The sequence below is a fragment of the Amorphotheca resinae genome, assembly GCF_003019875.1.
Source record: "Amorphotheca resinae ATCC 22711 unplaced genomic scaffold M430scaffold_8, whole genome shotgun sequence".
NCBI classification, from domain to species: Eukaryota; Fungi; Ascomycota; class Leotiomycetes; order Helotiales; family Amorphothecaceae; genus Amorphotheca; species Amorphotheca resinae.
Genome location: NW_020194478.1, coordinates 1,390,525 through 1,406,066, shown reverse-complemented (window position 1 = coordinate 1,406,066; position 15,542 = coordinate 1,390,525). Strand labels below are relative to the sequence as shown.

General features: G+C 50.2%; 6 protein-coding genes across 6 annotated transcripts; 2 read left to right on the top strand and 4 right to left on the bottom strand.

Moving 5' to 3' along the window:
* Window positions 1-326: 326 nt before the first annotated feature.
* On the bottom strand, window positions 327-2,141 carry M430DRAFT_20536 (hypothetical protein; the record flags this gene model as incomplete). Its single annotated transcript, XM_024864317.1, has 2 exons — window positions 327-1,768; window positions 1,919-2,141. The coding sequence occupies 2 exons, from the start codon at window positions 2,139-2,141 to the stop codon at window positions 327-329; spliced, it is 1,665 nt and encodes a 554-aa protein (XP_024719833.1).
* A 1,677-nt stretch (window positions 2,142-3,818) lies between these two features.
* Window positions 3,819-7,166, bottom strand: M430DRAFT_104289 (hypothetical protein; the record flags this gene model as incomplete). The annotated part of the gene is made up of 3 exons (XM_024860916.1): window positions 3,819-4,474; window positions 4,523-6,779; window positions 6,867-7,166. 3 exons carry the CDS (start codon window positions 7,164-7,166, stop codon window positions 3,819-3,821), a joined length of 3,213 nt encoding a protein of 1,070 aa, XP_024719832.1.
* A 239-nt stretch (window positions 7,167-7,405) lies between these two features.
* Window positions 7,406-9,065, top strand: M430DRAFT_35945 (hypothetical protein). Its single transcript, XM_024866841.1, has 4 exons — window positions 7,406-7,746; window positions 7,810-7,917; window positions 8,029-8,682; window positions 8,730-9,065. The coding sequence occupies exons 1-4, from the start codon at window positions 7,714-7,716 to the stop codon at window positions 8,949-8,951; spliced, it is 1,017 nt and encodes a 338-aa protein (XP_024719831.1). The 5' UTR covers window positions 7,406-7,713; the 3' UTR covers window positions 8,952-9,065.
* M430DRAFT_124029 (hypothetical protein) lies at window positions 9,027-11,463 on the bottom strand (the record flags this gene model as incomplete). Its single annotated transcript, XM_024861898.1, has 3 exons — window positions 9,027-9,738; window positions 9,786-10,395; window positions 10,462-11,463. The coding sequence occupies 3 exons, from the start codon at window positions 11,458-11,460 to the stop codon at window positions 9,248-9,250; spliced, it is 2,100 nt and encodes a 699-aa protein (XP_024719830.1). The 3' UTR covers window positions 9,027-9,247.
* A 557-nt stretch (window positions 11,464-12,020) lies between these two features.
* Window positions 12,021-12,868, bottom strand: M430DRAFT_258476 (hypothetical protein). Its single transcript, XM_024865309.1, has one exon. The coding sequence runs from the start codon at window positions 12,720-12,722 to the stop codon at window positions 12,267-12,269; it is 456 nt and encodes a 151-aa protein (XP_024719829.1). The 5' UTR covers window positions 12,723-12,868; the 3' UTR covers window positions 12,021-12,266.
* A 440-nt stretch (window positions 12,869-13,308) lies between these two features.
* Window positions 13,309-15,518, top strand: M430DRAFT_258336 (hypothetical protein). Its single transcript, XM_024865307.1, has 4 exons — window positions 13,309-13,449; window positions 13,502-13,770; window positions 13,821-13,992; window positions 14,042-15,518. The coding sequence occupies exons 2-4, from the start codon at window positions 13,570-13,572 to the stop codon at window positions 15,445-15,447; spliced, it is 1,779 nt and encodes a 592-aa protein (XP_024719828.1). The 5' UTR covers window positions 13,309-13,449; window positions 13,502-13,569; the 3' UTR covers window positions 15,448-15,518.
* Window positions 15,519-15,542: the final 24 nt, after the last annotated feature.

Genomic DNA, 15,542 nt, shown 5'->3' with positions numbered 1-15,542 from the left:
TGAACGATTGAAGCTTCAAACCCACGCACGAGACAGGGCAGGGACGCAATGGGAAAAACATGACGTTGAATTGTTACAGACACCCCCCGTCCACCTATAGATCGCCAAGGGACAAGGCTGAGCAAGGCTGACAACGGAATTATGCGAAAGGCCTGGGAGGGACATCGCACTCGCATTTAGACATTGTCTAGTACACTTGGAAGAGTTACATGGAGTAAATTTATATAATATGAAGGGGTCGTAAAAGTACTATGTTATATACAAAAAGGCTGCTCCGCCAATCATCCTATCAAAGAATTGGCCCAACAACCCCACGAAATGGGACATTAGGGAGCGTTTCCCGGAGGCGTTGGAAGCGGATCATCGTACGGGGATAGGAATTGATCAATGTCAACTCGCTCATAGAAGCTGATATGGCCGAATCCAACCCAGTATTGAGCCAGCCTGTTATGCGAGATCATGATTAACTGACTCTCGATGTATTTATCTAACGCACGGTTAGGCCCAGTCATACTTCCATAGAACAGAGCTGAATACTCACCATCTCTAAACATCCTAGCAGCAATATGACCCCTACTTCTCACAATCCTCGCGCCCTTGAACCTTTCCTCAGTCGCCGTACGAACGTATCCCGCCCTTGAAATGTCATCTGCGACAAAGGTGTATTCTCCTCTAGGGACATTAGGGTCGCCAGTCAATTTGATGGCCTCTATGCTTCCTCGGTATATCCTTTCTTCCTCCTTCCTAGCTTGCCATTCCTCGACTGTCTCGTCTTCCGCTTGGACTACACTTGCTTCGTCGAAAGGTGTCTCATTATCCGGTTGATTCATAAGTAGGAATTCACATCCGTGTCCACTATAATCACCAACCCAAATACCCCTCCAAGGCTTTTCTTTTGTGGGAGTATAGAGCTTGGGATCCAGGGTCGCGTAGGTATATACCTCTTCCCCAAGATGAACACCCGAACCGTGCTGTCCAGCCGCCATCTCCATCCATCTCCTAATTCTGAACGCCTGATTACTGACCTCTGATCTCTTCTGAGGTTTGTGCCCAGAACCCACAAAAGCTTCCTGGCTAGCATTGCGAACTCGATGGCGAGCTGGGATGGTAGGCGGTGGCCATAGCTGCATGCTAGGATGAGCCAGGGATGGAGGAACCGGTTTTGTGAGGAGGAAATTCGAGAACACGCCATTATTACTCCTGCTATCAAGGATCATAGGCGTCTCGGCATAAAAGGCATTCCTCGGTCTCGTCTTACCCGCGGCCGCCATTAACTTATCGAGAGATTGGGCTTCGAGTTGAAGAATTGGCTGATCCAGATGAAGTCGACAACGCGGATTGAAGGAATGAACAAGCACTTCATCGTCGGCCTCCCAAGGATCAAAAGTGGGCGGTGTCCGTTCGGCAACCAGACGATATCCTTCAATACAACCTCTTCGCGGGTCGTACCGAGCAATCATGATTTTTCCGGTGAGGAAATAATCGCAGAACCAGATCTTGTATTTGGAAATGAACCAGTGAGGGTCATGGCGCATGTAGAGCTCTCGATAGGTCTTGCAGGGCGATGGAGATGTGATTTGAACGCCGGGAACATTTGCTTGGACGTGCCGCTGCCATGCTAGATCGGACTTGGAGTGCACATAAAGCTTGTGACAAGTGGAGGATAAGGAAACGAGATCGAAGGGACCGAGAAAGGATAGGATGTAGTCGATTATTTCGGTTGGGAGGGTCAGGATAGTGTTTTTGCTACCAGTTCCGGCCTGGCATTCTGTATTGTACATGATTAGTGGTGCTTTTCGGGATAGAAAGTGATACGAAAAGGAGATCCAATGCAGTGAACCGCGTGAAGTCAACTACCGCGATTCACCCAAGCTAGCATGTGCTGCAAGCTAACCGGCAAGTGGGATATTGAACATACGTTGTTGAGACTCGGCCTCCACCCCTACGAGAGTAGCATCCTCGGCATCCCATTCCAGTGTGTTCTCCATTGTCTTCTCCATCATCTTCTCTTCAAGCTGCACATCCACGGCCTCCAGGAGGTCCAGATTTTCTTCGAGGCCAGGATCGATGCGTCCATGAAGGAAGCGGGTATTGTCCACTCTCTGGTGGATATCGAGCTCGGACGGCGACTGGGAATCCATGCCTCCCGCAGTCTATCGACTGCGGACGATCAATATTATCACCTCTTGCGCACTCACCACCGCCTCAACCCCCCGATCTAGTATGTGGAAGCAGCACAATCGCCGTTCTTATTATAGGGGTGGGAAGAGAAAGGTCGTGGCCTGATGTTGCATGCACGCGCAGATATCCGCCTCCTCCTCGCGAATCTGTCCTCCAACGCCGTGAGCACAGAGTGGTGTTTCCCTTCTCGTTCCAAGCTTTTTCTCCCCCTGTTGCCCTCTGCAGGGACCGCGAGGAACAGAGGAGCAGATGGGAAGCGCCACGCGCTAGGCGAAAGGTGTAGGCGTGTAGAATACCGGAGTTCGATAGCTGCAACCAGGGGGGGCGGACGACTGCAGGACGGGGGATATAGGGGTATATATGGTTCTTGAGTAAGTAGTGGAGAGGTGTCTCGGAGCTTCTTACGGAGTCATGCAACGGGACGAAGGAACAAGCCAGTCCAGATCGAATTGAATGGAAGAACTTGTGTTAGACTGAGCAATACCACCATAGATAGTATCAGGCATAGATAGATCTCGACGTAGATGTGGGGACGGCCGGCGCCCGCGGACTAAAAGTACCCAAGTACCAAATACCAAGTACCAAGTAGTACCAAGTACCAAGTAGTACCAAGTACCAAGTACCAAGTACCAAGTACCAAAGGTACAGTAGTAGTAGTCCAGAAACTGTCCGTCGCTGGACCGTGGATTTGTAGCCCTTTTCTTTGTCCAATTGGCCGGCCGTATGGCCAAATCCCGTCCGGATCAAAATCGACGGCGAGGAATGGCGGTGTATATCAACGGGGGATATGCAGCAGTAGTGTATGGGGATCGCTACTTTACTTTTTGGCTTGTGTTCTCATGTATCGTATCCGACGCCGTTGGTCCATTTTTCCACAGGGTCAGTGGAAAAGAGGCAGGTGGATCGCTTTTCGTCAAGCGCCATCAATCGCAATAGACGAGTCAGTGCCAACCATGTATAACATCTTCTTTCGATTATCGAGACAAGAACATCGTGGAGAAGCGCATCGTAGCAGACATGGATGCGAATCCTTCTGTTTGACTTTTCAACCTTTCGTATTAGGTATAGAAGAAAAAGAACCTGGGAAACCCCTGAAATCGTCGCCTTTTTTTCACGCGTTCCTGTCTTACAGTTACACCCGATAGTTGCTTTGGGATAGCGACGCCGCGTAGATTCCCAACGCCTTGGTTCTGGATGCCTTCGTTTGTAGCCCGTTGAAGACGGCGGAGAATGGTTTGCTTCAGCAGGCGTGCAAGGGGAGAGTGAGTGGTTGTATTAGACGACGCCAAGAGCCCCCAACAGTTAAAGCAAAATGATTAATAAACTGGGCGAAGAGGCGTCGTGTATCATCACAAGCAACAATATCACGTTGTGGTCACTTTGCAGGATTGACATGGGACAATGTTAAAGACCGAATTGGCCAGAGGTAGGAAATGTGATGCTGCATATATACGAAACGCCTGCTATGCTAATCATTCTACCCGCGAAACAAAAATGCATGATCAGTATCTCTTTTTGGTTTGATATACATTCCGGTTCCCTGTATCTCGCCAGACTTCTTTTTGGTTATTAAGACAATGAGAAGAAGAATGCCCATATCCTCCAAATTCTCCCACGCAAGTCATATCCCTATCCCACTAATCCACGTATCTGGGGCCATCATCCTGCCAATTCGGCGCCGGGGTCTCAGGCATACCATACGCCCCAGGCGTTGGAGCAGCATAATAGCCCTGCTGTGCACCAGGCGTAGGCGCGTCCATAGCCTGTGGAGTAGGAGCCCCCCATCCACCTCCTCCCCATCCCGGAGCTGGTGTCGGAGCCGCAGCTGGAGTAGGAGCACTATACGGTGCTGGTGTAGGAGCCGAGTATACACCTGGCGTGGGGGCATTCATAGCAGCCGGGGTAGGAGCAGACATGGCTGCGCCGGGCGTCGGAGCATCATAGGCATTGGAACCCCAGTTGTTTGATGCTGGTTGATTTTGCCAGCTACTGTCGTTGGATTGGTTTTGCTGCGGTTGATATGCCGGCGTTTTGGAGCCCCATGCATCTCCTCCTCCACTGTAGCCGGGTGTCTTTGAGCCTGCTGCAAAGCCATCTGATAGGCCATATGCCGGAGTCTTTGCACCCGATGACCAGGCTGGTGTGCGATTTCCTGCGCCATAAGCTGTTCGACTGCCGTCATACGGGTTGACAGTTCGTGATCCATCTGCCCATCCCGGAGTTCGTCCTCCTGAAGCATCGCCTCCTTGTTTCCACGCTGGAGTCCGACCGCCATTTGCGCCTCCTGCAGGTGCTGAGATATGTTAGCATGAACGCATGTATAGATCACATAAAAACTTACTTCTTGAAGTGCCCCATGCGGGGGTCCTTTCAACACCACCAGCTGGCATTGGTGTCCGGCCACCACCTTCACCGGGCGTGGGCCCTCCAAATCCTCCTCTGCCTCTTGGGCCAAAGCCTCCTCTACCACCAAAGCCACCTCTCGAATTCGGATCGATGGATTGTCCACTGATCTTGTCCTTGAAGCCCAGAGCATCCTTCGGTACGTTCACCGTCTTGTTCTTCGTGTGCAACTCAACTCGAGCATTGGTGTCAGTTGTCTCCTTGACGATACCAAGCAATCCCTTGTAAGGACCACGGCGAATGGTGACTGTCTGACCAATAGAGCGATCTCTAGCAAAGGTTTTGGGAGGCGCCATATCTCCGGGTGCTGGGGGATTACGCTTCATCGCCGGATTCATAGAGTTGAGGTCGGGTACGTTGGATGGTGCTATACGGCCACCTTTGGCAGAAACAGTTGCTACACTGGCTGTACGTGTAACGAAGACTCCGGAGTTCTCAGTCGAAGTGTCGCTGCGACAGAAAAGGAAGGCTCGGTGGATGTGGAGGATTTTGCCTGATCTACCTTCACCCCCATGCTCCTTTACAACATCGTCCAGGCGAATCTCAGAGCCGTTGCGATCAGTAGCTACGGCATGCCTGCGCCTGTCGAGTTTGTTGGAGATCTGTGATGGCATGACAGTCCGAGTTTGGGAATTCTGATCGAGGACGACGAGTGATTCTCTGTCAACCTTGATGACACAGGCGACAGTTGACGGGTCCAATTGAACCAAATCGTAAAGTTCGTACTTTCCAAGAGATCCACCACCCCCTGAGTCACTGGCTTCTCGAAGATCCTTGCTGAAGACCGTGATTTCGGTGTTGCCTTGGTCACTCAATAGTGTAACCCGATCTTCCGAAATCTTGACCACCATACCAACTTCATCCCGAAATCTACTTCCACCAATGACCTTGACATGATCACCTTCTCTGAAGCGCTTTCGAAGACCCTTCGTGGGAACTTCAATTGTTTGCCCCTTTAGATCACCCTCAGATACTGCCATAGTAACAATATCGCCCTGAACCGATACGGCCTTTCCAACGACACCTTTCTGCTCTCCTTCATAAACTTCAATCACATCACCTGGAAGGTAAGATGCATTAGCCGTGCTTGCTTTCAAGCTAGCAGCGAGAGCATTGAGATCCAGGTTCTCAGTGCCATCTTCTGCGCCGGATGCGAATCTCGTAACCTCTTCGAGCGTTGGGTTGACGTCCTTCGTGATAAGGGTCTGGATCTTGACCTCCTTCTCGCAGTAACCGTTGATGTATTCATCACCAAGATAGGTCCAGGTTTTCGTATCAGGTCTTCCTTGTAGATATTTGGCATGGCGCTTCTTGGCTTCCACTTCACTAAATAATCTCTGCGGCGGTCTTGGTCCTGCAGTTGGTCGTTTTCTCTTTGCACCGAATGCATCCACTGGAGCATTCGAATCATCGTGAAGACCATAGTCGAGGCGAGGCACAAATCTGACTCGTAATTCTAAGCCCGTATCCGTGACATCGATGACCTGGGCAAGATCTCCAGCATATTTTGGAGGACGTCTGAGTCGTACATATGCTCCGGGTTCCAGTGAAGGGCTTTTTGTGACTCTGAGAAGATCTGGCATTTCCTTGATCTCCACCAACATCATCTTTGTTCTTGGATAAACATTCATCAGACCATCAAGCGCGGTCATGATGTCTGCTTGGCGTTGAGCTTCAACATAAATAAACCCCTTCATGGTTGATTGTGTTCCACCCCGTTCGAATGCAGATGTGATCGCAAGCTCATTCTTGGTGCCGAGTCTCTCCTCAATACGCTTCATAATGGAGAACACAGCTTCTCTCTCCTTCCCTTCCTTACATCTTACAGCCCAGATGCTCGGATCGTCAACACTGGGGAGTAGCAGGCGTTTCGGCACAACTGCAGAATCTCCAATCGCCCTTCCAGATCTGTTTTTATTCGCATATCGCTGTCGCAAAATCTCGGCCTGCTTCTCAGCATCTAGACTCGCCTCCATCTCACGTCTTCTATCCAACTCCCTATGCCGTCTGTCATCGGTCTCTCCGCCAGCTGGGAGGTCTGCCAAGTCATCGGGATGTGTATCAGCAATGAAATTGTCCTTAATCTCATTGAGTTCGTCTTCATCGTCATCATTCTCGTCTTCATCCTCGTCGACTTCAGCCTCGACATCGAGGAATTGATTGCGGCGTTCTCGTCTGCGTTTTCGACGATGTCCCTAGATTCTCAAGTTAATAATCCATTCGTATGTCATGTTTTGACTGCGGATTGCGGCTTCGTCGCCAAAATGCTACTGAGTGCTTACTGTAATCTCCTCTTCGTCATCTTCCTCTTCCTCCTCGTCTTCCTCCTCATCGTCATCTCTAGCCGCAGTATCTTCGCCTTCTCCCTCATCGTCTTCATTATTCGCAGCCTCCTCCTCATCAGAGCCTTCGTCTCCTGATTGCTGTTGTGCAGCTTCATTTCTGATTTGATCCCCAGCATCCTGGTCGTCGTCGGCTGCCGCGTCCTCAGCATCTGATAAGTCTGCTGGTTGGGGGTTGAAGTTATCGTCGTCTTCCTCGCTGTCGTCGAAATGCGCATCCAGAAGATTTGAAGTCGCCATGTTCTCGATGTGAAAGACGAAACGGGGAAAGAGCGCGGAGATGATAGGTTTAGATGGTGGGTGTAGGTAAGATGAATTTCAAGTCGACCTGGCCTCCCTTTCAATACAGCTTCGAAAATCGCGCTAAGGATTTAAGGTCCGGCCTTGTAACCTCACGATTAAGGCATGAATATTTTTCAGCCTCGTTCAGAGGCCGAGCTTGACGAACCTTCCCCTCTTCCAACAACTCAGCAGCATGTCTTTCGATTATTGATGTTTTATTTGATCTTTCTCCTGTATTCACTCATGATATAATAAATCTGCAATAAAAGCACTAGATTTGTTTACATTGACCCGAGTTATCATTACGTTCCTCATCCTTCGTCACAGGCCTCTTTCCCCAACTCTTCATATTTTAGCTATTCCCCAGAGATATATGGCAAGATTTGAACATTCTATATCCTACATACTCTTACATTTATCAATCTACCTATCAATTCCAAAGAGCGAGATTCTATAACCCGCTTCCTACCACTTCTCCGTATAGAATCGCTATGGGAGTGCAAAGATGAAGGCAATACGCATCAATAAGTTTGTTAAAGTAAGCCCAAAATTAGATTTATCTTCAAATTCTGAGAATGGTCAATTAGCTGACTTTTCTCAGGATTATGACGAGATCAGGGTATCTGAGGTTACAAAACCTCAACCCAAGGAGGGAGAGGTAGTTGTACGGGTTATTGCGGCTGGCGTCAACTTTGTAGATCTTTTATATGTAAGTCTCTTCTCTCAGATGCCCTCCAAGTCCCAGAATGTGAATTTCAATCATCTTCTTCCTCGACTCCTTTCCCCTTTCTAAAAAAAGCTAAATCTCAGACCCCACTGGGCCAGAGGAAAACACCAAAACAATACACATCTCGTCCGTCCCCCCTTTATCCTTGGCCTTGAGTTCTCGGGTATTGTCGTATCCTCCCCGCCAACCTCCAAATACCGCCCTAAAGACCGGGTCTTCGGCAGTGGTTTGGGCGGATACGCCGAGTATATCGCCGTAAAAGAGTCCTCTCTCCGTCATACCCCAAAGGGTTGGTCACTCGCTTCCTCAGCCGGCCTCGCAGCCACTGCCCCCGTTTCTTATGGAGCTCTGATTCTACGGGGTGGCTTGAAGAAAGGCGAGACGGTCCTGATCCATGCCGCCGCGGGGGGGTTGGGGTTGATGGCCGTACAAATCGCAAAAGCTGTTGGTGCTCATGTAATCGCCACTGGGGGCTCGAAAGAGAAGCTCGATGTAGCGAAGAGATTTGGGGCTGATGAGTGCGTCAAGTACACTACTAACGAGGATTGGTGGAAAGTAATCCTGGAGAAGACGGAAGGAAGAGGCGTAGATGTGGTTTTCGACCCAGTAGGGTTGGTGAACAAGACGCTGAAGTGCTTAAAGCCTATGGGGAGAATCTTGCTGATTGGGTTTGCGGGGCGAGAGGGCGATATGGAACGCATTGCTATGAACCGGGTTTTGTTAAGGCAGGCGCAGGTCATAGGTTACGTGAGTTCTCGACTTTACCTGGATATACTGTATACTGATAATAGCAGCGGTTTGGCATGACGGATCGATTAGATCCCACAGAGACGGAGAAAATTTGGAAAGGGCTTGGAGATATGCTGGAGAAAGAGCTTCTGAAACCTACGGTATATGATCGTGAATATAGAGGGCTGGAGAGTGTGACGACAGCGATGAAGGACCTTAGTGGAAGGAAGGTTTGGGGTAAAGCTGTGATTTTGTTGGATGTTGAATACCATAAGCCCCGTCTGTAAGGTGCGATCAATAAGTAGAAGCTATATATCCATCATCCAAAATGTGTGAAACGCGCAAGTTCACCTCAATCATCACCTGCACCTATCATCCCTAGCCGGACCACGTGATACTTGTCCCTTCCCCCACCTGCGAAATCAATGCCTTTTTCCTATGATACACAAGCTCTATGAGCATTTGCTTCATCCCAAATGCCCGGATATTTGATACCACCATCATACGAGAACCAAAACGCCTTGCTTAAACTATGCGAGAATACGCTCACTTTCGTCTATGATCTCCTCAAACGCAACTTTGATCAAAGCTTAACGCCCCAAATTCCTCGGCCTCCACTTACTCCGATCCAATCTCCCCCGTCGCTATTTAGAGCACTGTGTGGTGCCCAGCTCAAATTTCCAACTTCGTATTCGCATTGCCAGCTCGCTGTAGGCCCTCGCGTATTATCTGACGCAGGAGTACCATTAATGGATGGTCCAGGAGGTGCGAGAGCTGTACTTTGGCTGAGCAGATCCCAGATAAGTACGAGTGAATCGTCAGCACCAGAAGCTAATGTTCCTCTTCGAGAGGGCGACCACTCGATGCAGTTTATGGCTGCTGCATGTCCTCTGAGCTCGAGCAAAGCTTGCCCAGGTTGTCGTACATCAAGTATTCGAATTATGTTTGAGTCTTGTGAGAACGTAGCCAGAAGATGGGTATCATGTGGCGATGCAGCCAGCCGAAGTAGAGGTGGTGCGTACGACATGGTTTGCTGAGCAAGGGTCGGACTTATTCTTCCACCAGGACTAGCAGCTACAGATATGTCAGCATAGAAATATAAACGGGTCTAAGCTACAAACTTTTATCGTCTTTGGCAGTAGGCTCGTAAATAATGGTGCTGTGCTCTAAGCTTCGAAGATCGAACATTCGCACGCTGCCATCTGCCCCGCAGCTAACGAAAACATCGACACTATTGGCACAGAACCTGACGTCAAATACTTCCTTGTCGTGCGCGATCAACTGTGTCTTAGCGGTCAAGGTCGGTATGTCCCATATCGTGCACGTTGTGTCTATGCTTGATGTAATAATTAGACTCGGTGAGACAGTATTCCAATCGAGGGAAGTTAATGGGGCAGTATGTTCTGGTGTTTTCGAGTTAGATAGTAACGCCAGAGGTGTGAGCTTGCTGGCCGGCAGATCTCGTCCATGGTTAGCTGATCGTGTTATGGAATTTCCCGGAGAGGAAACTCCTGTTTCTGAAGGTAGACTCCAGAGTCTGAGATGGTCTCCTGATGTAGCAAGGAGGTCGGTCGATTGTTTCTGAGAGGATGGTGGCTCCCAAAGCAGGCGAGTAACTGGGTATGAGTGCGTCGCCTCAGCTATCTTGACGAATTCCAACCCGTACTTTGGGGCTCCTGGTTTGTAGGACTCGGCCGGGGTAGGTACGATTTTCGTATCTAGTATTTGGATCTGGTACAACGAATAGAATTAGGGGTTTATACTTTACATAAAAGAGGTGGGGGAAGCGGTGCTTACAAAATTATGTCCATCTTCCAGATAACTCCCGACAGCCAGCTTCCCCGCCTCGTGGTTTTGGGCAGGCCATTTACACCAGTCAAAGGCATATACAGCCCAAGGGGCAAGATAATTGCTGTTTGTTGGCGTGGCATTCGCGCCATCGTAGGAGTATGGATTTGCCCCTGGAACGCTATCGGAAATGCCCGAATCTGCGCGTGGTCGAATATCTGCCAGGCCCAACGGGGTATTCGAGACAGTCCGCTGCGTAGGTGTATACTTTGGATTATTTGGGGAAGCGAATTGCCCCTGGTCAGTGTTCGGTGTCGTTGCCGAGAATGATTGATATCCCTGCCCCTCGAAGCCCGCGGCTGGGCTTGATCGCGTGTAATTGTGTGAAAGGCCCATATTTGAGGATCGCGAAGGAGTCCCGTATTGATCTTGTGAATTCGATTGCGCTGCAGTGGGTACTGTTGTCGGTGCTGTGCTTACTGACATTGCAGCTGGCCGGCCTGCTTGCAAAGACCCAGGGAGTTGGCCGGCGCCATGGTATTGCGAGCTTTCTGGAGTCGCTTGCTCGAGACTGATACGAGGACCTGTGGGAGCATAACCTCTCGGAGACAGAGGGCTACGCTGGGTAGTCGCGGTCGCCGCACTGGGCTGCAGATTGGCTTCGTCTTGTCGAGCGCGCCGAGGCGTCTCGAATTGCTGTTGCTGGTTCATCGCCGCGCGGGGAGAAGACGCCGCTGCAGGTGAGCTGGGCTGCTGTAGAGCATAGGTTGCGGACGAAGGTGCAGTGTGTCCTCCTCCAGAGTTGGAGTTTGACGTGCTCCCACCTGTGGGATGCAATCTATCGGTGCCAGCTGTTGTTTTGCCGGATATCGCGTTGTTGAGATTGCCCGTAGGTGCGCCAAAGGAGCCTAGACTCTGAGCGGCTTGCAAGATGCCAGAGGCAGCGCCATGTGGAATCTGCTGCGCGTTGTGTTGCGAGGAGGAGTGCGAGTGAAGGTGGAAGGGCATTTCAAACTCCTTTGGGCTTGGGGCTTGGGCTTGGGGAGAGCGGGAACTTTCCCCGTGGTTGGACGGATTGCTTTTGCGCGAGTCGCAGAATGAGGCCTGAGGCACGGAATCCTGGTGGGCGTCCAGCCAGGAGTACCCTAGTCCACAATTGGACGCAAAAGGTCAACGAGGCTGTAGCGGCTGCGACAACGTCATATTGTCTACCTTTCTACCTTACCTTACCTTATAGACTAAAACATCGGCCAAAGTTATACCGAAAAACAAGTGTACTCTCTCGAATTGTGATGAGCCGGCCTGCTGGTGTGGTCGCATGACAGTGTAGGCGTAGAAGCCTATATTGTCATTCTCTCTTTTCTACCCTTTTCTTCTACAGCAAGGGGTAGAGACACGTCTATAAGGATAAGAGCCATAGGCAGGTAACAATTAGCTAACGAGTCTATAGGCACTCGACAGGCACTCGATAGGCACTCGATAGGCACTCGATAGGCACTCGACAGGCACTTGAACAAACACTCGATAGGCACTCGATTAAGGCACTCCAACAGACACTCGAGGGGCTGTTTGACGAGCTATACAGGCCATTTGATGGACACTCGACGACTACTCGACAGGTTACCCTATACCTCTTAGGAGCATATAGTATAGTCGAACACGGCCCTTGATCATAGATGACTATGTTAGCTATATAGGTGGCTCTATAGTTCTACAAATAGCCCTACAGGTAGTTGTTCTACAGGTAGCTCTATAGGTAGCCCTACAGGTACCTTAGTTGTTTTACAAGTAGCTCTGCGGTTCTACAAGTGGCTCTACAGATATTCTCTAGTATAGTTCCACAAGTGGCTATATATTGACTCTATAGAGCCTATGATTTGGCTATTTGGATGCTTAAGGTAGTTATTAGCAAATGAAGCATTACAGAGGTACCTACCTACCTGTATGAAGATTGCCACTGAAACTACCCTATGTACCGGCAGAAAAGGGGATGTCATATAACAAGAAAGGTGTTGGTGTGTGTGCATCACTCGCGTAACATCGGTGCACCTTATCATATCTTCTCCACATATCGGCGTCCCGTCCCGCTCCCGACCAACAGGTTGTAGGTACTTTTGCCTTGCCGCAAACAGACAGCGACATGGAGCGTTGTCCAGCTGGACTGCAAGCCGCAAGTCGTAGGTAAGGTAAGGTAAGGTAGGTAAGACGCGATATATGCGGGGGCGACAAATTTTTAAGCGCTCAGCCGTCGGCCACTCGTTGCGCCGCATTGTTCGACCCCAAGGAGCATTTTGCCCAGCACCAGAGGCGAGGGAGCTCAGTCAAATCCTCTTTATGGACGGACTCTCGTCGGTATAGATTATTCCGCTGAATCGTCTGCGGTGTTTGTTTGCTCGCCGCAGCGGATGCCTCCCTGTCGGTGGATAACCCGGCATGCGATCTGTGATGCTGCCCACCGCCATTCGCTACCAGGCCGCCGAAACCCACACCGGAAGCGCAGCGTCGACAACCGCTGCCCCCCCCTTTTCGTTGCCAATCTGCAGCCATCACCGAGGCTCATCCTTGCACAACACTGACTGGATCGAATAGAAACACCTCGATCCACGATCTCCAGCGCAAATGGGTTGCTACCGCATCACATGATTGAACCGAGTCCGGCAGTGTGGTTCAGCTACGTCTTGAAGAAGCGCTGCTGCAGCTTCGATGCCCAATCAGCCCATCCTACCCAGACCCGGAACTGCAAAGCAGACGCACTGAGCCAATTATTGAGAAACCCGATTTCTCCTCACGCACGCACTTGTAGAGGCGTGTCTCCTGTGCCTGCTCGACGCACAAACACGTCAGATCCCTCGTCCCATTATATGGGCGTGTGCTGGCAGTTGGAGAAAAGTCCCTCGAGGACACGCTCATGAGGTCTGTTATTTCTGTCGATCCCCCGCTCAGACGACCTTCTACGTGCTATACCTTGATTTGTTGAGGAGTCGAGCGTTCCTGGAGGTGAGAGATCATCGTCTGTCCTACCATCACAGGTTTTGATATATTGCATTAGATTGCTTGTGTGATTTGCACGGCCACCACTCACAGACAGGAAGACGTGTGCCCGGTCTCGAGCTTCTGATGGAGACTCCAAGCAATCCAACCCCTATCCTATTAAGGTTCCCAGATGAGATCCTGAATATCATCCTCGAGCTTCTGGCACCGCAGTCGCTTTCCGGGGAGCTGATCACCATCGACCACAGAACTTCCTTGAGCGTGGAAAGTTTTGCATCTGAGCCAGCCCAGGTGTCAGATGAGCATTCACACGTGACAGGCACATTCGTATGGCGCCTCGCTTTGTTATAGGCCGCTGTTGCTGATGATGAGAATAGAGGTTGATATGCAAGAAATTCGAGCTGTGGACCCTAAGCCGTCAATTTGCCCGGGTATCTATTCGTTTCTCGCCCGAGGGTTTCAAGAAGTTAGGTTTACTTGTTGAGCGACCCCACATCGCGAAGCATGTCAAGAAAATATCTTATATGGTCCCTAGTTTCAGCTCTCTAGGTAATCGATATCTTCCACTATTATCAGACGCCTCTAAACAAAGCTACAGACCAGGCAAGATTTACAGAGTTGCTTCACGAGGCTATCGCCACAACCAACGAGCTGCAACGACAGCTCAACCAGAGGCAGAATGTGCCCCACGTTGATAGGCTGCGGCCAACTAACCACGAGCTTCGCAACAGGCGTGCTCGCAGTGAAAACAATGAGAGGTTAATTGCGGAAATGATGAAGAGGACAGAGATTCAAAGACGCATTATAGGAGAAAGATCCGATGAACGAGCACTTGTGTCCGCACTCAAAGCTTTCACTGGGCTCCAGCAGATACGACTGATGAGGGTTCAGGATCCATTCGATGCTGGGTGGAATAACTTCTCGAGAATGCATTTAGGTCTCGATTCAGAATCCAGATCTTCTAGATGGACACTTGCATGCGAGCATGCTGCGAGAACTCTATGCCGTGCATTTCTAGCATCTCCATCCCCTGTCCTGGGCCGAATTTCTTGTCGTTCGTTGGATCCCCAGACCCCACTTCTCCTTGCGCAGATCCAGCCGAAAAATATCTCTGATGTTGCGGTACGTTTGAACTGCCTAGAGCTACAATTTGACGACCAACCCAATCTGGAAGAAGATCTATTGGAATTGTCACGGCTCTTTCAAACTGTATTTACGGCGGCAGTCAACATAGAGGGGTTGCACATTGGCTTTACACGGCCCGTATCGATCTCTTTTAAGACAGTCTTCCACAATGTTCACTGGAAGAAACTCAAATATATCGGTTTTGGGGCATGGCGTTTGGACAGTGAGGAGATCATCGATTTTGCACGGCGACACCGAAAGAGTCTTCGGTCTATACGTCTTAGGGATGTCCGTCTAAACGAAGGCAGTAGATGGGTGGAAGTTTTGAGAGTGCTCCGGCTCGAATTATTAAGTCTCAAATGGGTCAGCCTGCGGAAAGTAGGCTATTCAGATGAGGAGGAACTTGGAGGCATGTACGTACCGGATCAACAGGATGACGACGATGATAGTGATGGAAGTAATTGGGGGGTTGGTGACGGAGCTTCCGAGAACTTCGATGATGGCGAGGAGGAGGATGATGATGATGCCAGCTTGGACGAAAATGGGGATCATGAGGAAGAGCATGGCGATGAGTCTGGAGATTCTGCTCATGGAAGTGTTGCGGGTGATAGCGAACTTGGCACCTCTGTGAATGATTTGGCTATCGATGACCAGACAATGCTCCATCATTCTACTGCCCCATCCGATACCATGGCCGAAGATGAAACAGCGCACCACAAATCCAGCTCTCCACCTCAGTGCCAGTGCGACAATGGGTTTGCTTGGGAGGATCTAATTGATGATGGCGCCCTTCGGGTGCCAAAAATACAATGGAAGTGGTGGGAGAAATGGGCCATCAACCGCTGTCATATACATGATCCCCCCGCATCTTCCTTGTGATTCAGCTTCTGGTCTCTTTTGGTTCAGCTCCACTGGAAAATACGGCCAAGATTATATTGCTTCTACCTAGCAAGCAAGGATCAGAGGCGCCTTCC